General features: G+C 35.6%; 4 protein-coding genes across 5 annotated transcripts; 2 read left to right on the forward strand and 2 right to left on the reverse strand.

The window, feature by feature from the left end:
- The first annotated feature begins 925 nt into the window (after positions 1–925).
- Positions 926–2,638, forward strand: LOC125201513 (organic cation/carnitine transporter 3-like). Its single transcript, XM_048099666.1, has one exon. It carries the CDS (start codon positions 996–998, stop codon positions 2,523–2,525), a length of 1,530 nt encoding a protein of 509 aa, XP_047955623.1. The 5' UTR covers positions 926–995; the 3' UTR covers positions 2,526–2,638.
- Positions 2,639–5,905: 3,267 nt separating this feature from the next.
- Positions 5,906–7,625, reverse strand: LOC125202419 (NAC domain-containing protein 86-like). Of its 2 annotated transcripts, XM_048100812.1 has the most exons (4): positions 7,400–7,625; positions 7,044–7,309; positions 6,586–6,849; positions 5,906–6,268 (listed from the first exon to the last, which is right to left on the reverse strand). In XM_048100812.1, the coding sequence occupies exons 1-4, from the start codon at positions 7,554–7,556 to the stop codon at positions 6,062–6,064; spliced, it is 894 nt and encodes a 297-aa protein (XP_047956769.1). In that variant the 5' UTR covers positions 7,557–7,625; the 3' UTR covers positions 5,906–6,061. The 2 variants fall into 2 exon arrangements, with proteins under 2 accessions (XP_047956769.1, XP_047956770.1); XM_048100813.1 differs by lacking the exon at positions 6,586–6,849.
- A 4,888-nt stretch (positions 7,626–12,513) lies between these two features.
- On the forward strand, positions 12,514–14,407 carry LOC125217579. The gene is made up of 2 exons (XM_048119100.1): positions 12,514–12,750; positions 13,974–14,407. Exons 1-2 carry the CDS (start codon positions 12,550–12,552, stop codon positions 14,154–14,156), a joined length of 384 nt encoding a protein of 127 aa, XP_047975057.1. The 5' UTR covers positions 12,514–12,549; the 3' UTR covers positions 14,157–14,407.
- A 120-nt stretch (positions 14,408–14,527) lies between these two features.
- On the reverse strand, positions 14,528–19,546 carry LOC125217571 (E3 ubiquitin-protein ligase RGLG4). Its single transcript, XM_048119090.1, has 11 exons — positions 19,050–19,546; positions 17,839–17,923; positions 17,459–17,599; positions 17,196–17,309; positions 16,931–17,028; positions 16,751–16,830; positions 15,816–15,921; positions 15,593–15,720; positions 15,177–15,315; positions 14,966–15,022; positions 14,528–14,890 (listed from the first exon to the last, which is right to left on the reverse strand). The coding sequence occupies exons 1-11, from the start codon at positions 19,299–19,301 to the stop codon at positions 14,807–14,809; spliced, it is 1,284 nt and encodes a 427-aa protein (XP_047975047.1). The 5' UTR covers positions 19,302–19,546; the 3' UTR covers positions 14,528–14,806.
- Positions 19,547–21,154: the final 1,608 nt, after the last annotated feature.

A 21,154-nucleotide genomic window follows, 5' to 3' on the forward strand; every position in this document is an offset into this window, starting at 1 on the left:
AAATTTATTGATATTTAAAAATTAAAATTTAAAATTAAATTTTATAAAATTAAATCTAATATTGAAATTAAGAAACAAAGTGAAGGATGGCAAAAGGGAAGAAGAATGATAATTTTGAAATAATATCAGATTTAGTACATCACTGAAATAATATCAGATTTAAAGTGTAAAAAGACCAAATTGCCCAAATCCCCCTAAAAGGGTATTTTCGTCACGAAACAGAGAAAAAGACCAATTTTAAAATACTACCTCCGTCCCTGAAAATTTGATAAAGTTTACTATTTTGGTCCGTCCCTGAAAATTTGATACAATTTACTTTTACCATTTTTGGTAGTGGACCCCACATTCCACTAACTCATTCCTACTCACATTTTATTATAAAACTAATACTTTAAAAGTAGGACCCACATTCCACCAACTTTTTCAACTCACTTTCCATTACATTTCTTAAAACCCGTGTCGGGTCAAAATGTAGCAAATTTTGGGGGACGGAGGTAGTATACGCTTAGTCCAAGGTTGTCTGAGAATATTTTTAAAGTCCAGGGTTCAATTGCGAGATAAACGCATAGTCCAGGGACTATTTTTGTAGTTCACTCATAAAGGAAATATAAAGAGTAGGAAATGAAAAAGGTAGAGATATGAAGAGAGAATAAAGTAAGAGACAGTAAAGTAAGCGAGAAAAAATGTATTGACTTTTACTAAAAATGAAAATGATTCTAAAACTATAGAACGCACCAAAATGTCAAAATAACTCTATGGAACGTAGGGAGTACATTAGTGTATGTTTGCCAAAATCGGATAGAGTTTGGTGGCACCAGACACATCCTACCTTTAAATCAAATCTTAATAATTTCTTGTTTATTAGAGCACCAAACACACACACACAGACTTAATTAAAAATAACAGTATCCTTCCATACATAAATACCTCAATTGAATCGACTCCACTCTCCACACCCTCACCCTCACCCATACCCTCTCCTTAACTCTCCCACCATGACCGATCCCCAGCCCCTCCTCTCCCCGGAAAAGGATTACCACCGCACCCCCTCCCTCGACGACATGATCGAGCACTGCATCGGCGACCTCGGCTGGAAGCACACCCTCCAAGCCTCCCTCGTCTCCTTCACATGGTTCTTCGACGCCCAGCAGACCTTCATCAGCGTCTTCACCGACGCCGAGCCCCAGTGGACCTGCCTCAACAACAACCAATCCTGCGCCGACATCTGTCACCTCCCCTCCTCCGCCTGGGCGTGGGACACGCCCTCCCGCGCCTCCATCATCTCCGACTGGTCCCTCCAGTGCGCCGGCTCGCTCATCAAAGGCCTCCCCGCCGCCTCCTTCTTCTTCGGCTGCCTCATCGGCGGCTTCGCCCTCGCCACCCTCGCCGACTCCTCCCTCGGCCGCAAAAAGATGCTCGTCTACTCCAGCCTCCTAATGTCCCTCACCGGCGTCCTCACCGCCCTCTCCTCCGGCGTCTGGATCTACATCGCCCTCCGATTCCTCAGCGGCTTCGGCCGCGCCACCATCGGCACGTGCGCGCTCGTCCTCTCCACCGAGCTCGTCGGAAAGAAATGGAGGGAAAACATCGGCATCGTCGGATTCATCTGCTTCACGCTAGGGTTTCTCTCCCTCCCGATCATCGCCTTCTTCTCCCGAGATTGCTCGTGGCGGATGATGTATCTCTGGACGTGCGTCCCCTCAGTGCTCTATTCAATCTCACTCGTATTCTTAGTTCCTGAGTCGCCGAGGTGGCTCTTTATCAAGGGGAAGAAGGAGGAATTCGCCGAGACGTTGAGGAGCATGGCTGCTCCGACGAATCGGAGCAGCCTGACGCAGAGCTTCTTCGGCCAGTGCGGGGAGGAGAGAGCAATGGAGGAGGAAAATGACATTTTTTCCGCAGCGAAAATCCTTTTAAGCAAAGGATGGTCGTGCAAGAGGCTCCTGTCGATGATGGTGGTGGGGTTTGGCATCGGGATGATCTACTACGGGATGCCTCTGGGGCTCGGGAATTTATCGGTGAATTTATATCTAAGCGTGACGCTGAATGCGTTATCGGAGTTTCCGGCGTCGCTGTTTACGTTTCTATTTATTGGAAAACTGAACCGGAAGGGGGCGGTGATGGGGCTGTGTGTGATGAGTGGGATATGCAGCGTGTGCTGCGTGATGGTGAGCTGGCAGGGGATGGAGATAGTGCTGGAGCTGCTTTCCTTCTTCTGCGCCTGCACGGCGTTCGACATCGTCTTGATCTACACGATAGAGCTGTTTCCGACGACCGTGAGGAACTCGGCGGTGTCGATGGTGAGGCAGGCGCTGGTGTTCGGGGGGGCGCTGAGCCCGCTGCTGGTGGCGGAGGGGAGGAAGAACGCGTTTCTGTCGTACGGCGTGTTTGGGGTGGCGATCGCGGTGTGTGCCATGTTTGTGGTGTGCTTGCCGGAGACGAGGGGGAGGGCGCTGTGTGACAGCATGGAGGAGGAGGAGCGCCGGTATGACGCCGGTAATAGCGACGGAGTGTATTGTATTTGAGTCATTTATTGCGTATTGATTTTCTCTGGTTTATTTTTTTATTTTACTATTGTGATGAAATATTATGATTATTACGTGACAAGTTAATGTAAAGTTGTAAACACGTTGTTGCACCGTTTCGTCTTGTTACATTTTGGGGTTAGTATTTAATTAAACATTGGGAATTGACGAGAGAGTAATTGATCGAGGATCTCACTTCGATGTCACCTCGATTGCTAAATCCCATTTTAATTAAACTAATAATCCGGGTCAGACGGCCACGAGTAATAATAGTAAATTTTTGTTATTATTTATTGTTTATATTAAAAAATTATTTTATCCGTATCAAGCTACTTACGCCATGAAAGTTACTGAATTGATATTTAAAAGTTTAAGTAAAAGGAAAGTAATACTCCATACTTCTATAAAAAAAAAATAAAGAAAAATAAAATAAATCAAGAGATAAAAGGAAAGTAATACTCCATACTTCTATAAAAAAAAATAAAGAAAGATAAAATAAATCAAGAGATAAAATATAGTTTATGCACAAACCACAAATTGCATGTAGCTTGGAATGATCTGAAATGAAATACCACAAAAAAGCTTGAGATGGAGGAAATATTAGTCTTATTAGGGATTTAGGATACATTAAAAATTTATATTTATTAGTAATTTTAAATAAATTATATACTATACCAATTAATTAGATTAAATTTAATTTTGGTTTATTAATTTTTGAAATGACATAAATTTTACTACTCCCTCCGTCCCAAGATAAGTGACCTACTTCTTTTGGGCACGAGATTTAAGGAATGATATTTAAATAAGTTAAAGTGAAGAGAGTAAAGTATGAGAGAGAGAAAAGTAGAGGAGAGAAGAGAGAATAAAGTAGGTGGAGAATAAAGTAAGAGAGATGACTTTTTGCTAAAAATGGAAATAGGTCACTTATAGTGGGACACCTCAAAAAGGAATATAAGTTACTTATCTTGGGACGGAGGGAGTAATATATAATTAACAAAGTAAGAGAGAATAATTGAGAGAGAAAGTATACTAGATAAAGTAAGTGAGAGGAAGAGAAAAAACAGTAGAAGTAGTGTTAATGAATTGTTAAATGCACGTCCTAAAATAGAAAATTTAGAGAATTTCTATTCAAAAGAGACGATACATGCAAAATGAAAATAATTTCTACTACCTCCGTCCACTAAAATTTGTCCCACTTTGACTCGGCACGGGTTTTAAAAAATATAATGGAAAGTGAGTTGAAAAAGTTATTAGATTGTGGGTCCTACTTTTATATATTAATTTTATAATAAAATGTGAGAAGGAATGAGTTAGTGGAATATGAGATCTATTATCAAAAATGGCAAAAGTGAAATAAGATAAATTTTGAGGAACGGACGGAAATAGAAAAATGAGATAAATTTGGTGGACGAAGGTAGTATTTCTTAACGAGACAGGAGTTATAGGTAGATAGAGTTGAGTCGGTCTGCACGGTGCACAGGGACCACCTATTTTAAATACTGTTATCAATGGGTGAGAATTGAATATATCAATTTTGTAATGCACTTACATGAATTTAATAGATACTCATATAAGATCAAGATATTTTAATTTAAAATATCTTTAACCTGCAAAACGCGGGAAATTAACAATTGTAAGAAAATTGGAATCAGACTTATATACTAGTTCTAGATTTGGACTTCCAACTTTTCCACGAAACTTGCTATCAATACATATACATGTATAAAAAATTTGATACGTTATCACATATACTACTACAAAAATTAAAAATGTTGTTTTCTCAATGAGGTTTTTGCCAACCTTAACAGTAAACTCCTTTTCTGACTACATCTACCAAAAATCTTCCTATGTTTAGAAAATCTAAAATATACTAACAAATTATTGATTTTTCAATATGAGCAACGATCATCCATATACCTATGCGGCAGAGTTTCAGAGTGTGCACTTTTAAATTAATTTATACGTGTAAGATGCTTGCTATTAATAATACAAGGAAAATGGCCACGTTAATACAATATCTAATAGTATAAAAATCCCTGCTTTTCAGATTTTACTATCTACCTTTTCAAATTTCGATACAATTGTCCTCACCTAAAAACTCTGTTAGTATGGATTTAGTTATATCCCAGTAATTTGAACAGCCAGGTCATCCCTTAATTATAAATTAGAAAATTATAAACAGACAAGAACACACAATCAAACATATATATTTGTTGGTTAGTTAAGTAGGAGTATGTGTTTGTTATTTTTATCAAAAATGTGTTTGTAATTAAGGGTTATTTTTAGATAATCATATACGGAGTACTACATTTGGTAACAAATTAATCTATGTCAAAGCAACAGTGCTTGGATAATTTACGAGATTAATTTTGTAATTTTTCATGGGAAATTATGTTCCCGCCACTCAAAATCTCAAATAGCATAACAAGCATAGGATGTTAATAGGCTAATAGCTAAAGTCTAAAGATGTACTGTAGTAAGAAAATACACGATCAAATAAGAATAAGATAAATGGGATGTTTAGGTGCAAAAATGGCTGGCGATTAATTATTACTATCAATTGTAAAATTCCATTCCGTTTTCTTTATTCAAGTAAATCCCAAATCAGTAATCACTGGCACAAAAAATGGAATTAAATATACCGTACCACCTAATTGCTCAATTATTATATCCGAAAATTAATTACTTATGCATATATGATATATGACTTTCAATAACCAGCAAATTATAGCATTCAATTCTCCTTGAGATGCTAAAAAGATTCTCAATCATCTACAGTAGTACTGAAAATTACATATCCCAAAGTCGGATTCAAAAAATAGATTATCAATTAAGCTGCACTGCGTGGAGTGTGGACATTATTATTTTATGATCGATTGAATTATACTACTCTAATCAAACTTCAACTTCATAATTAAATCGTTAAACAGACACAAATGACCTTGTACTATTTTGGGCCTCGCTGTGGGCTCTTACAGTGTTAACAAGAGCCCATATTTATTATACTCCATTTTGAGATTACCCAACTTTAATTAAACCCACCCACTTAGAACCCTAGATAGTAAATAGTCTTGTTTGGCCTTTTTTATAATGCATACACATGCATCAACTCTACTTTTATATATTACCAAACTCAACTCAAATAATTGCAATGAAGAGCCACTTAGTTGGTGATACGCTTCTTCCCATTCAATAAATCGGGCTTCCCATTCAATAAATCGGGGGTTCGACGTTCGAGTTATATGAAAGTAATGATGGAACCATTACTGTTTACTGATCTTTTTCCCCCAAATGTAACCCAATTTTCGGGCAAAAATTAGCAAACCACAACAAATTAAACGAACAAAAAAAAAAACAAATGTAAAGAAAATAGTAGGAAATTGAGATGTTACCACAAAATTATCTTACCTCTTCCATATGATCATTACAAGTATAAATCAAACCAACAAACAAAAAAGAAAAGAAAAATATATATGTAATAAAAGAACCCTAACCCAATGTCATCATCACTACTACCTCTGTAATTTTTAAAAATATTACAAAGTGTGTGCATAACTATCGTGTGTAGAGCACAAGGCATAAATCTCATCTAGATTTGCAATGCCGTTGAGACATTCCTTGAACCTATCCGAATCCGCCACGTGTTCACCGCCCGATTTCCACTCTATCGGAAAATCTATCTCCGGGAAATCGTTCATCCCCACCGATGGATACCATGATTCATAGAATAAACCTGTGTAATCCTGCACATGTAATTATATGTCAATTTGGATTCAAAAATTAAAATTAAAATTAAAATATTATATATTCATATTATTTCGATTTGGAAAGACATTTTAGTCAGTCAAAAGAAGTCATGGGAAATGGTGAAGGAAAAAAGCGATTTGATTCATCAGTTTTGGAGATATTTTCCACTTTTATATGTTGAGTTAGTTCATAGCCCTTCTACTTTTTCTCACTTTTATAATCGATCAAAGGGATCATTCCTGGGACCATCCATCTATTTATAACGTAACAACAATAATATTATAATAGTAATTATTTTAAAAGTATTATTTACCTGAAAATTGAAATTTGATATGTTTTCAGTGCCATTGCAATAGAATTGATCCATCACGGAGCTATTCACTTCATCCGATCCGATCTGAGCCGTTGAATCTTTGGAGACGACAGCGGCTGGTGTGAGATCGGACGAGGTATTTTGATCCCGGGACGTTTCCGGGGTTGCGCCGTCCTCCCATAAAACTAGCTCCGCGGCTGCTTCATTATTAGTCTTTTGTGACACTATGTTTTTCTTCATCACCCGACATAGTGCATAAGAATCCTATATAAATGTGAAAAACGGCTATAATTAAAGTAATGCACTTTAATTAATCAACTTATTCACATCTATGTGTGACATAATTATGTCACATTAAACTAAAATTTTAATCTAAAATTTAATTATAAAATGTAAATTAAGTCTGGTGTTATCTGATCTAAAATGTGTGTTACTATCATTGTATTCGTATTAATTACCTTGAGAGTTGACGTGGAGAATGTGAGGCGATACTCGTGCATTACCCAATCAGTTCTTACGCCGTGTGGCGCCCTTCCTCTGTAATACACCAATGTCTTCTTCATCCCGACCGCGCGCTTCTGTGAGTGCACAGTCCGGTCTTTCCCGGTCGCCTTCCAGTAGCCCGAGCGCGTTGCGCGATTTGTGCGTGACCCGTTCGGGTACTTCTTGTCCCGTGGGCCGTAGAAGTACCACTCCATGTCCTTACTCGGCAAGAAGGACTTATCTGTAAAATCAAAATTATTTACATTTCTCACAATAAATCAAGAAACTAATATTAATTGATTTGATTAATATATGAACTAGGTGTACTTACCAGGTAAATCCCAGGGCTCGCATTTGTAGAGATCAACCTCGGGGATGACGTCGAGCTCGATTGTCCCGCCGTTGATTTTCCGGTCGAGATAGTAGGCCACGAGCTCCTCGTCCGTTGGATGGAACCGGAATCCGGGGGGGAGTGTCATTGGCCCCATAAGTATTTGTATGTCACAAAAATTTTTTGTAAGTTTTTGGTGAAGGGAAGAGAATATTGTGAAGGGATGAAGATGGAGAAATTGGAGGGTTGGACAACAATGAGATGTATTGTATATATATATGTGTGTATATTTGTATAAGAGAACTATTGAGGATCAAAAGCCACTAAAGTGGTCCTCGTCATCCTATGTCTTTTTTGCATCAACCTTATAGTTTTTTAGTCCCTTTCAAATTTAATATTACTGTTAATTTAATTTTGGGTTCACACTGCAAAAACAAGGCATCAATGTTGCTTGTATGTAGAAACCAATATTAAGTAGTATTATGCATTGATAATTGATTGTTTACTATTTACTAATATTAATTGTAATTTGTAATTTGTGAGAAGAGTTTAGGGTACACAACAAAATGAATTAGAATCACCAAATCAAGATGGAACTCTTTTACTTTTTTTACCTAATGAGATGAATTTTACATAAGATGAGATAAAGTGATCACAAGATGATGATGGATGTATTGGGATGGCTTTACAAGATTCTGGGGGAGTATGATTGGGTGAGGTGTGTGAAAGCAGAGATGGAGAAGAAGAAGCTTTCAGTGCTTTTGTCTGCTCACAAACTAACAAAAATGAGGGGGCCCTCAGAAAGGCTGCATGGGCCACCACCACCTCTTCCTTTTTCTCAGATCACTTGTAATTATCACACCTCCCCTATTCCATCTCTATTATTCTACACTATACTATATTTTAGTGTTGTATTCATACTCACAATTCGTATCTATTACGATTAAACGCGAGAACTCATCTCAAATATCAAGTTTATATAGTCTATAAACATTTTATAAAATCGATGCGAGACAAGTTTACTGGCACTGAAATTCGTAACAGACAGCTAGCTATGCATGGTCTCAAGAATATTTTCTTGTTAATATAGATGATGTAGAAGATGAGATGAGTGTCAAACACATAACAAGAATGTTTAGTTAATACTAGTAGCTTTATTAGTTTAGGCTAGGTGGTGGATCCACACTGTTTTTGGTATCTTCAAGTTTAATCGATATTTCCTTTCCTATTTTGGTAGCTTCAGCTACAAAGGCCCAAAAAATGATACGTTTAATTACTTATAAGTTGCGAATCTCAAGGAGTCGGTTAAATCGGGAAATCAGATCTTCTATTACAATAATTATAGTTTTTATATCTCACTTTTATTTCATATTTAAGTGTACAATATGTTTACTCCCTCCGTTCCATAAAAATTAAGATAAAACTTTTGGGTACGGAGGTTAAGAATTTATATTAAATAAATATGAGAGATGAAAAAAGTAGAAAATATAAGAGAGTAAAGTAAATGATGGAATAAAAAAAAGAGTGATTAGATGTTTTGTCTTTTGTTCAAAGAGGAAATGACTCAATTTTGTTGGGACGAATTAAAAAGGAATACAACTCAAGTTTTTTGGGACGGGGGGAGTACTATATATGTTAGTCAGTGCCGGTCAAATTTAAACAGTATAATTAGGTCATTCCATAGCTGTTTTTAATCTGACTTAAACTAGTTTCATATGTAAGTAAGACACTGCATATCATATAAGAGGAAAATAGTGCATTCCAATTTTGAAAAACCATTAATCTACCCTTTATGAATCAAAACATCCTAAAAATGACTTCTGGCTAATTTTTTTATCTAATGGTTGAGATTTGGTGTCTAGTTGCATTAGGATTTGATATTTATTGATAACTATCATATGTATACATACATACATGTTTGACGAATATACAGATGATGAGTTTGATTGGTGATTGTATTTTAAGTAAAAGCCCTGAATGTTTATAAAACAGGAGTTGCAATACAATTTTATGGTTAACACTTAACTCTAATTTGGCATCATAATTAACACTCTATCATTGGAAGAATATACTCAAATTTTGATCATGTCATTTAACGACAAGTGAAACATGTGCTTGTCATGTTGCACGCTTTTATTGAATTAGAGATATCTATAAATACTATTCACTACTATTTTTTCCACCCAATTATCAGCCTATTTGGTCACTAAATAGCCTACATGAAGGCCCCTCTTGTAATTTTTTTTATTCGAACAAAATATGATCAATTGCATGCTTTCACATATGTATAATTAAAGGGTTACATTGAGTAGTGGCTCTTTTTGCTCTAGGTTTCGTTGTTGTTTGTGTGGAATGTGTTGTTCTAGGTAGCTCGTCGTTAGCTCGTACGTCGTTCTTTAACGGTTGAAGCATGTATGATGCATCGACTCCAAAGATACAAATCAATTTATTTAGGCCATTACATAACAATAGTACTACTACTACTACTATATGAATTAGGAGATGGGGTCCATAGCATGAAGGAGAATTCTCAAAACTTTACAATATCTCAAAGGAGTAAAAAACACTTTGATGATTAAACAGTTGAAGAAATGAGAAAAACTACCTGGCAACCCATCACCCCCTTGCTTTTGAATTTTTCCTGTCCTCCAATCTCTACTTTTCCTTTTATGTTTTAACTTCTTTTAGTTCCCTTTCCTTAAAATATCATTTTCACAACCCCTAAAAGATAGCATACTAACAAACTCTATAATCATTACATTACCCTATCTTTGACTGGTCCCTCTCTTTTCTTTTTCTTTTTCCCCACAGTACTTCCACTCTACCAACATCAAATTGCATGTTATCTCACCCCAACCTAAAATTAATACTAGCATACCATGTTTGAACTTTTGTTTATTAATGATCTCATGTTTTAAACATTCATTACATCCCTACATAAACATTTGTCTAATACTCTTATCATAAGATTAACTAACTTTCCATAATTGGAATGTTTGTGTGCATGGCCTTGTGAATGCAATGTACTAATATAAGTCTGGACTTTCCTTTTTTATCTGGACAAATTTGTGAAGAAATACTAGTACGAGTTAGGAAACGGTCACGAAGTAATAGAAGAACTAACACATTATATCAATTATCGACTGTGTGGTTTGTTAAATTGTGTTTTTCCTTCAATTCGTTGTTGACGAAGGTGGTTGTTGTTGTTTCTCTTTTTGTTTTGTATATTATGCTTATGAATTTTATCTATGGTGTCTCAACAAGTTCATTTTAAAAAAGTTTTTGTGCACCAACTGCTTATAAGATGTTTTAAATACTTGTAAAATATCTTAAGAGTAAATTATCATGAAATTGGATAGTTGAGCCTATAATTAAGTTAGAGATAAATTGCGAGTCAGAGAGAAAATTAATGAGAAATAAACTATTGTAGTATATATGATTGTTTTTCTTTTATGTCTAGGAGCTTATTTTATCAAACATTTCTCAAATAGGTTATGAATTTTTCAAAGAGTAACCTCTCAATCAAAGAAAAACAAACCCAAGTTGCATCAACATGTGAAACTCACTTGCAAAATACTACTACATAACTTTTTATTAACATCTTAGTCATCCCTAATATTGCACTCTTATCGCATGGAGGGAGTAACATCTTATTGTAGCATGCATGAGGCACATAATTAATGATAAAATTAAATTACAAAACAACAAAAACGAAATATGTATAACAAAATATTTAAGTTGAATAAAAATAAAGAATCTAAACTGCTAATAAAGGTGGCCTTTGTCATCAACCGCAATTGGAAGCAAACCAACAAAAACAGTTCTTCCATTTTAAAAAGGGATTAGAGAAATAAATATACTTAAACGGATATTAAATCTCTAATAGTGGTATAATTCGTAACTCAAGTCTTATTCTTTGCCGAAAGCCCCTTTCCTTCATATACTTTGTCCACCGCCCTCCTCCAATTCGTCAGCATCTATGATTAAGTTAAGCATTATTCATTAAAATCAATTTTCCATAACTAATTACAGCTTCCAAAAACTAATTTAAATATTAAAGTGATGTATCTAAAAAGTTGTTAATGAACTAAAAATATATATGTAGTAATCAAAGAAAATAGAGACATAGAAAGCCTTTACATGTCAATGGCATAATTATTCTTGTGTAAAAAGAGAGTCAAGTCTTTAGCACAAAACGCATTCACACTTGATTACGTTGGAATAGCGGTGTTTAGGTGAAGTGGTTGGGCCCAGAAACACGCTTTTAGCCCAATAATTCACGTCTAATTTGAGGCTTTGGAAATGGCCTTGTCGTTCCTTTTTCTCTCGCACAACATTCAAATATTTAAGGAACAATTAATTGTTTTTTTTTGGTCACACAATTAGTACGTATTATCACATGCAATGCCATCTCAATGTATAAAGCGCGGCAAATAGAAAAAATCATTGCTCACATTTTTATTTGCCGCGGTGACGGTCTGAGAAGATCAAAGATAATTGTGTTGTTTTATTTTCCGTTTGTCTCAAATGATTCGGGTGCTACACAATCTTATTTTAGATGTCCTTCACCCGAGTTTCCCCGCTTTAATTGCCATGTAACAATATGTCGATATTGGATTTTCCGCCTACAAATTTGTTGTCAGATGGCTCTTGCTATTTCAGAGATGCATGGGAATATTTTTTTAGTGTGAAGACTGCAAATATGATTATGAAAAAGTATAGAAACTAAGTGTTGCACTGTTGCTAGCGAGAAATAAAAATGGACATATGTTCGGATGTTCCAAAGAAGATGCCTTAGTTTTATATTTCATTTGAATATGGTGCAATTTGATTTATTTTCAATTAATGTGGGATACCTTTTTAAAAGTTTGTAATAATTAGACAATCAATATTGGAATGAAGCAATAATTTTATTTTATTTTTTTTGGAATCAAGCATTAAGTATCAAACAAGAATTTGTTTCTCTCCCGTTTGATTACTTTATACAATTATTTTATTGAAATATGTGTGTGAAAAAATCTAAAAATATGGACATGGATATAATGGGCTTTTAGTTTGGGCCATGTATCAAAGTGGGCTGCTAGCATGAAGTTTCTATATCCAAACAATGCTCTCCCACTGCAGAGTGCAGAATCGAGCAATCTAGAATAATGTCGTTTCTGTGGGAGAAGAGCCAGACATGGAGATGGCTGGTGACCAAGACCAGGGATTCCAAGCCCTTCTTTCTCACCTTCGCCACCGTCTGCGGCGTCATTCCCGGTATTATTGGCTACTGCGTCATGCAGGTCACTAGCTCCAGCAACCCCGAGCTCGAAGCCAAGCTCCGCCAATCCGCCCGTCCCGAATTAACGGTAATTCACATCCGATTCTCTTCCAATTTCTCTTCCGCCGTGAAATCTGTGTTTCATATTTTTGGAATTGGCGATATTGAACTGATATGTATTAATCGAGAGCCGTGCGATGGCTACTGATGTAGGATTCGATACCTGATCGCTGGAATGTTTAAGGTAAAGGTTTATTTCCGGATAGGTAGAGTGTGTTTCAGTGAGATTAGGGTTAGGGTTATTGTGAAATGGACTATTCTAATGATTTTAGGGTTGTTTACTAATCCGAATCTACCTTAATAAATAGAATTAGTATAGGTTAAACTATTGTTTCTATAACTTACTTGAATAATGTGCGATGAAGATAAAAAACCTACTCAGTAGTGTATACTGTCATTTCTGAAGAATAATGCCTCGTTTGTGTGTTGATATCTATAATCTATTTAAATGATGTTTATGGAGAAAGATAACCATTTAGAAAAAGATAAAAATTGAGCAAAAAAAATGACTTCATATGAGGTGATTCTTGGTTTTGGAATTTGGATACTCTTATAGTAGCATATTAGAATGTTGCTGGCTGTTGTCAAACTTCTACTTTTGTTGATTGTTAATCAAAACAGTTCGTTCTATATGTTTGGATGTACAAAATCTTGGACAACCAAATCAAACCTATCTGAAAAAACAAAGAATCATTGTGTGTAGATCTAATGGGTTAGTTTTGGTAGGTCGGGATTAAGTTAAACACGTCCAATACCATTTGTTTCACCCACTTTAAGTATAGTTTGGGTTCATTTGGGCATTTTCCGTACAAACCAAAACCGTATGCATCAAGTATATATTGACATCTTTTTACATCCTATAGCTTCTAAAATAATACATTGGCATGATGATCTGGAGAGTTGAGATCAGTGCATCAATATTATTTTTATCTGTTCTCCTTGTTTCTTATATTATCTTCAGCGCTTAGGGCAGCGGGTCTGTTTTCTCGAATAAAACATACTCTGTATCAGGTCACAAAGAAGAGATGTATAACAATCTATATGGATAGGATTGGAGATGGGATCTATTGTTTACATTAATTCCTTAATCATCTAGCTTCTGTTGCATATTTTGCATGACAATTACATATTTTGCATTTTCCATTTATAGATGCCCTAGATGTTGTCTACTACTCTACCCACATCAAGATCATTATCAATATTACATTATGTTAGAGTAGAATGAAAATTTGATGTTGTTGTGATGGTCAGATGATGGGTAAAGTTAATCAAGAGAGACTAGCAGAGTACCTGGGGGAACTGAAGAGGAAAGAAAATACAAATGACAGATATGTTGCTGCTTTAAGAGGAGAGACACTGACTAGAAAGCCATATGTGAGAATTCAACCAGTCCCAAACCCAAATAATACTGTGGTCGAGGAGGAAAAGAAGTAAGCGTCAAGACAAGATTTGGTCCTCCTATGATAAAGGCATAGTAACTGGTGGCTAGTCGTTTGTGTTTGTTTTGGATTTCAACATGATCAAGTTGAATTTATCTTAAGGAATATTGGTTATTTGCTTGTTTTCTTAAAGAATACAAAGTGCATTTGTGCGACTGAAATGATGTATTGCGACGCAGTCACTTTAGTGAATGTATTTTGAAAGTATATTTGAACAAAAACATTAGAGAATGGTTTTATTTGAAATACTAGTCCTACCACATTGTTTCGTTCAGCTCAGGGAACGAGGGTCATGGTACCTGACTACCTGTTGTCATCACCCTTGAGCTCGATTGCAAAATGCATTGATTTTACTCTGGTGAAAAGTTAAAAAAATATCAAGATAAATTACTTGCAGTCCTGAGATTTACATCATTGCAGGATACAACCTTGTACATTAAAAAAACATACCATGATTCATATATACATTCACGCCTCACAACATATATACACTACTGGACTTCCGATTTAGCTGTTAGGAGCAGATCGGCTGATTAACGCTACTGCAATCACGCACAACATTGATGACACACCATACAAAATGAAAGCAAAGCTGAAAACAAATTCTTCCATGCCATATATGTGCTTCTGCAGAAACTGGATATTTCAAGAATACAGCCTGAGTCGACTTGTGATGCGCTTCCGGCAAATGGGACATTCTGACAATCTTGAGCTGCATTCGCTGCAAGTCTGGAATCAAACAGTGATTGCCTGAGATTATTGTACTAATTCAGCTATGAGATACTTCTACTATTTAGATTGTACCAGGTGTCCGCAGCTGAAGGCCATGTTCTTTGCATTGGTTAAGCAAACGGGGCAAACCTTCAATCAAAGATCATGTCAAACAACACTAGTATACCACTTCTCTTTCTCTGTTAACACTAAATTATTTAGAAGCTAATGTTGGACTGGAAAAGCAGATTGAACATCGGAATATATTGAACTGGACATGTATGGCTTCACGAACAGTCCTTACCTGAGTTTGGTCATCTTGCGCAGAAGCTGAATTGTTGCTGAACTGTCGTGATAATCCACTGTGGCTATGTGATGCTTGTGGTGTGTATGGCACCGGTGGAGGCCTAGGAACTATTTTCTTAGCTTTTCCAGTTACTCGTCTTTGTTCCAATTTGCAAGTTGAGAGAGAGATGTATTAACAAAAAAGTTAAATTATATATAAGCTCTGTGATAAGATACACGCGGCTCGTCACTATCTTCCGAGGCATATGGTTTTGTTTTTGTTTTCTTTTAATGAAAAATTATGATGGTTAGGCTTGGTTCATCGGCTAATGGAACTAAGAAGGCTCAATATGCATAGACAATTGCTTTAGAAGGCAATACTCAATTCATATGGAGATAAAATCAGTGCACACTTGTAACAGAGAGAAGGCATACCCTAATAAACCGAATTCACGGGCTGCTTTATATTGGACAGGAATTTCCATCAATGCGGCAAGAGCGAAAGCTGTCTCTTTTTCAGCAGATGATGTGGACTTTGACATTATCTCAGTAAAATTAACAAACTGAAAATTTGGGATACAACAAAAACTATTACTAACAACTGGTTGGTTATAGTATGAGACTATGAGGTTTATATGATGCTCAAAAAGAGTAATACCTGAAAATTATCAAAATCACGATCAGGAATTTTGTCATCAAATTTCTTCATATCATCCCATGGTCCATCGCCAACACCAATAAGAACAATTGAGAGAGGATAGAGACTGATAACAAAAAAAAAATTGTCATGTACTATATATTAGTTTTTTTGTTCGATGTGTTTGTAACGTGAATAGATAACTACATAAGGTCCCTTGTAAATTATCGTGGGGGCATATTCTAGATTGGCAATCTGTCCAGGAAAAAACTGTCTATAATTCCATCTATTTATTCTGAATTGTGCAAACACAAATGGACATGGAGAGTAGCTAGTTTAGCTAAAGCTCAGTAGACTTTTTCTTCAGGATGCCATATAAGCATGATATAATTCAAATAAACTGCCATTTCGGAGAATATCCTCCATCATAACCTTGAAGCCCATCCTGAAAATCTTAAGTGGTCGAAACACTAATATTCCAATCTTTCATATAGTCAGTAAAATATTGAAGGAAAAAGAAAAGAAGACACGTTGTATATACTCAAACAATCAAAACAACTCATTTGAAGAAAAAGTATCATATGAATCCGTGTATATAATTAATGTCAGAAGTCATTAAGTAGCTAGAATTTCAAGTTCTTATACTCATAATCAAGAAGGCTTGTTCAGCACTCAAACACAACAATTTTTCATTTTCTTTTTTCAAATAGGAAACACACGGTTAGAAATTTAAGCTGGTAATCTCAAGGGGGAAAGGGTGTTCTGGTTCACTTTTAAGATTTTTCTCTGTCAGCCAGTCAAGTAGTCAAGCTAAAAAAAATTCTTCGACACTTTTTAAGTTTTTTGGGTATGAGTAGGTGGCAATCCCATCATATGCTCAGCAAGAGTTCTTAATTGTATAATTAGCAGAACAGATATTCATTGAAAATTGGATTACATGAAACAAAAAAATTTACCTTGCATTCACTAAGGAGTTTATGGTTCTCTCTTCTTGTGGGCTGAGTTCATTATCTGATGTATTGACACTTCTGGTAACCTTCGTCAGATTAGGTAGTTCATTAATGAAGCGAGTTAATGTAAAAAGACATATGACTATTTCCTTATTCCAACCCCCCTCCATGCTTTTTTGTGCATACCTGCCCATCAGCAATTATCACTAAAACATGGTATTGTCCACCACTTTTCTCCACTATATCTACTGCAGCATCCACAACGGGTCCATAAGATGTTGGCCCTTTAAGAACACAGAAAGAGAGGGAGAATTTCAGATATATATATGATTTATAGACGCGTGTAACCGATAGCTCCCTGTTATGGACAACTTGAAGATTGTATGTACTTGGAACAACCCTATGACCTTGAACGAACAGTCATTAGGTAACAACTAGTAAAGAAGCTTACCAGATAATCGTAACTTTGGAACTATTCTTCTGTAGCAGGCCATAACTTCTTCAAACCCATGGCAAGAAGAGTGATCACTGTGAAAGCTAAATACTTCCTGATCATGTGTGGTTGCTACATGAAAAAAGGAAGTGCAGAACTGAGTTGGTTGCACGACCAGATAGGACGATGCTAGGGAGGGTCCATTACCAGCTTTAAAGTAGCTACTGGAAAGAAATCAGCAATGATAAACTTAAATAACAACGATGATGTGAAAAACTAACCATCACCAAACCCGAAACAAGGAATTAAATTGTCTTCATCAAACGGGGCCAAAGTTTTCCCAATGATTGATATAGCCTTTTCATATGGATTTGGCGTGTCACCGATGGCATGCAGGCTACGGTTATTGAATGAGACTTTGCCTTCAGATATAAGATAACGACATTAGCTACCAATATACAAGTTCATACAAGATAAACACCTGAAAATAAATGAATTTTTAGGCTTTTAGTCAGACTCTTCAATGTAAGATAATGATACAAAGATTAACTACATAAGCTTGTTCCTAAGCAGCTGCTTGTTAAAAGAATATTATATCAAAAGTATTTCTTTATATAAGATCAGTTACTCTCAGTTGCCCCATCATATACTTGCTAATTACCTGTCCATTCATTGCTTTTCGTAAAATCAATCCCGAGAATTAGATTTGATGATTCCAGTCCAGCTTCTCTTAATGCCAATGTGACCTGCAGATAACGACCGTGGTTACAAAACTGAGGTTTGGCTACAAACATAGGTGGGATATGACCATCTTAATGTAGAAATGGGTATCTGGGTGCGAAAGTAAAATGCTCTGACTTTTATATAATCATATATTCATATCCATAGATTTATAAAGAAAGAAAAGACGCCCAAATGCTTCGTTGGGATTTTCATTGCCTCGACATACTAAAACGTACATGCACTGGGATAAAAACCAGTTTGTCCTCGAGGCCATTGCAAATATTTACACTTCACCATCTCACCTCTTTGTTTAATTTTTGCACTTATTTACTATCTCAAATACATTAGAAGATATTTACATCTTACCAATTGGGATGTCTCACTGTCACTGGCAGACATTCAGCTATAGATACTATCACTTGTGTAGCACATGATGGCATATCAACAATTCATTGATAGCTAGAGTATTTCTTATTCAAATTTTCTACCTTTTTTTATCAACAATTCATGATGGAAAAATCCACACGATATAACTGCAAAATTATCTTTGCAAATCTATTTATGTTTTCTCTATATCAAAGAAAAATACACCATTATTCATTAGTAGAATTAATGGTATTTGATTATTTACTTTTACAACTTATATTTACTAATTGCTAGCTGTATATACAATTTTAAACAAATTGAAGGAAGAAAATAAAATATTGACTTCGTGATATAGAAAACAGTTGCCGCAAGCATATCCAGAAAGCTATGTATATGTGCAACATAGACATTAGACACTGTATAAACAAGAAGGAAAGTATGAAACAAGTGATTAATTAAGATTATCCTTTCAAGTTTAAGAATTGACTGGAGTTGACTTGGTCACTGCATGTACCCTGGTGTGGTCATATTCAAGTTGCAATGTGCGGTGCAGGGACCAACTAGATATTTAATAAGTCGAGACCACAGAAACAGGCAACTTTGACAGAGACATATGTAGACGACCTTGACTTATCGTTGCAACTTCCAACACAAATATTAGTAGCAGCATAACACTGATAATAAGCCAAATTTTCAAATACTAACTGTGAGGCGTTCTAATTTAACCAAACATGAAAGTAATTAATAGTAAAAAAATAAAATTGAATGAAAATATCGCAGTACCTGGTCGAAGGAGGAGAAATTATCGGGAATAAAACTGTACTTTTTCTTCTTCTCGCCGGAGCTCATGCCGCCCTTGGTTTCCTTCGAATTTCTGTCCGGCAACGGATTGTCGGCAAACGAAGATGAGCGCGATCTCCTGCGAGAAATCGAGCGCGAGCGCGAGCGCGAGCGCGTCCTTAAAACGGCGGGGCCACAGGAGCTGACGCTGCGGCTGACAGTGCGCTTACGAGACCGGAACAACAGATTCCCCATGGCATCTTCTTCTTCGGTGAGAGAGGTTATAAATTGCGTGAAGTTAGGCAGGCTGCAATTGCGAGGAAACTACCTCAGATTCTGATGCTGGTATAGAATTGATTATATGTTGTTGCTTTGAGAGTGTGGGGTGATGCAGGGGAAAGGAAAAAGATAGCGTATTGTGGAGAAGATTGAAAGGAATCGATTCTTTCCCTGCTCATAACGCCCAGAATTTGGAAAGACTGTATATTATACTCCACTGATATTGAGTATTAATAAATGACTTCTCTTTTGTACAAATTTTTGTACTCCATGAATTTAAGATTATAACTAACTTCATTAATTTTACACGTCAAGATATCAGCTACTCCCTCCCTACCGCAATAAGAGTTTTATTTTGTCATTTTTGTTTGAGAGTCATATTTCACTTTTACAAGTAGGCTCCACATTCTACCAATTTATTCCACTTATATTTTACTTATTTTTTATTTAATATTTTCTCTATATATACAACTCGTTGCACTTCATTTTATTTTATTGAAGTATGTTAGAACTTTCTCCGTTTTTTCTCCAATTTTTTATTCCGTATTTGTTAGTAGTATTTGATAAATGGGAGGGCTAGGCTGAGCTGTGGAAAGGCTATGACCTTGGCTAGGCGTAAGACTGACTGTGATAATGTGGCATGAGGCATTTTAGACTAGGTTGTGGTTATGCTCTTCCTATTGCTATTACTCTTAGTCGTCGATCACCACCATGACAGTATGAACTATACAACATTTTAGCTATGTCTCATAATTTTAATTAGTACTTCATCTATCCCAGTTAAGATGACTCATTTCTTTTTCACACTTATTTTAAAAATTAACGATAAATAGTTAAGGTAGAGAGAAATTAAAGTAAAAGAGATAATAAAGTAAAATAGACTTTACTTGGCTCTCTTCAGTATTATTCTCTCTTTTATTTTACTTTCTCTCCAATTTAACTATTTATTTCTCCTTCCGTCCCATTTTAGGAGTCCCGATCATTTTTCTGCACTTATTTTATAAAAATGATATAATAAATAATTAAAGTGGAAAATTGATAAAGTAAGAGAGAAAATAATGTTAGGAAGACTCCTAAAATAATTATTAACTATTAAAATGAAACAAAAAAAGTATAATTTTTCTAATATGCATAGCAGAAATAATGGATCACCTTAACTGAGACATTATTCAGTTTAAGTATTATAAATGCACTAGACACTGATCAATCTCACCTCAATCACGACCAATAAACAACAAATTAAAAATCATTACTATGTTTTGCTTTTGATGAAACTTCAAGACCTATTAATTGGTAATGCAATTGCTCTTTCCTATATTTGAAATATTTTGATTTATATCAATACAATTGAATAAGATGGATATAAAAAACATATGCAATATTTCCTAATAAAGTGATATTCCAATAAAGAAAAAATAATGTTGGTCTTCAACTACTGCACACTTAGTAGAATGAGTTTAAAATACTAACCCAATAAAGAAAATATGGAAGGCCGTGAGAATAGTCATACTTTAAAATAAAAAATTCAAAATTAAGAAACTTATAGTCTCCTTATATAAGCTATATGTTTACAACTATTTTTACCTTATTTACGGTTTACTTATTGAATAAATAACCTTCTCTACGTACGGATATAAGCAGGGGCGGATCTAGCTATATGCTAGAAGGGGCATTTGCCCCCCTCCAATTATCCCACTTTTATATAAAAAATGTATTATAAAATTTATTTGTTCTATTTTTTCATTAAATGCCCCTGCTGGAACTCTTCAATTATTACTCATGTAATATTTTGTTCTCGTCGGTATAAGTTTCTAGCTCCGCCCCTAGAT

Source organism: Salvia hispanica, chromosome 1 (genome assembly GCF_023119035.1).
Source record: "Salvia hispanica cultivar TCC Black 2014 chromosome 1, UniMelb_Shisp_WGS_1.0, whole genome shotgun sequence".
In the NCBI taxonomy this organism is placed as follows: domain Eukaryota; kingdom Viridiplantae; phylum Streptophyta; class Magnoliopsida; order Lamiales; family Lamiaceae; genus Salvia; species Salvia hispanica.

Bases quoted from the DNA above. Each gene is read 5' to 3' on its own strand.
- LOC125201513 (XM_048099666.1), top strand. From the start codon at position 996: ATGACCGATCCCCAGCCCCTCCTCTCCCCGGAAAAGGATTACCACCGC.
- LOC125202419 (XM_048100812.1), bottom strand. From the start codon at position 7,556: ATGGGGCCAATGACACTCCCCCCCGGATTCCGGTTCCATCCAACGGAC. The intron at 6,850-7,043 runs GTAATTAATACG...ACATTTATATAG, and splicing joins TCTCCACGTCAACTCTCAAG to GATTCTTATGCACTATGTCG. The intron at 6,269-6,585 runs GTAAATAATACT...TTACATGTGCAG, and splicing joins TATCAAATTTCAATTTTCAG to GATTACACAGGTTTATTCTA.
- LOC125217579 (XM_048119100.1), top strand. From the start codon at position 12,550: ATGTCGTTTCTGTGGGAGAAGAGCCAGACATGGAGATGGCTGGTGACC. The intron at 12,751-13,973 runs GTAATTCACATC...TGTGATGGTCAG, and splicing joins CCGCCCGTCCCGAATTAACG to ATGATGGGTAAAGTTAATCA.
- LOC125217571 (XM_048119090.1), bottom strand. From the start codon at position 19,301: ATGGGGAATCTGTTGTTCCGGTCTCGTAAGCGCACTGTCAGCCGCAGC. The intron at 17,924-19,049 runs GTACTGCGATAT...CGTTATCTGCAG, and splicing joins ATTTCTCCTCCTTCGACCAG to GTCACATTGGCATTAAGAGA. The intron at 16,831-16,930 runs GTATGCACAAAA...AATCTGACGAAG, and splicing joins TGATAATTGCTGATGGGCAG to GTTACCAGAAGTGTCAATAC.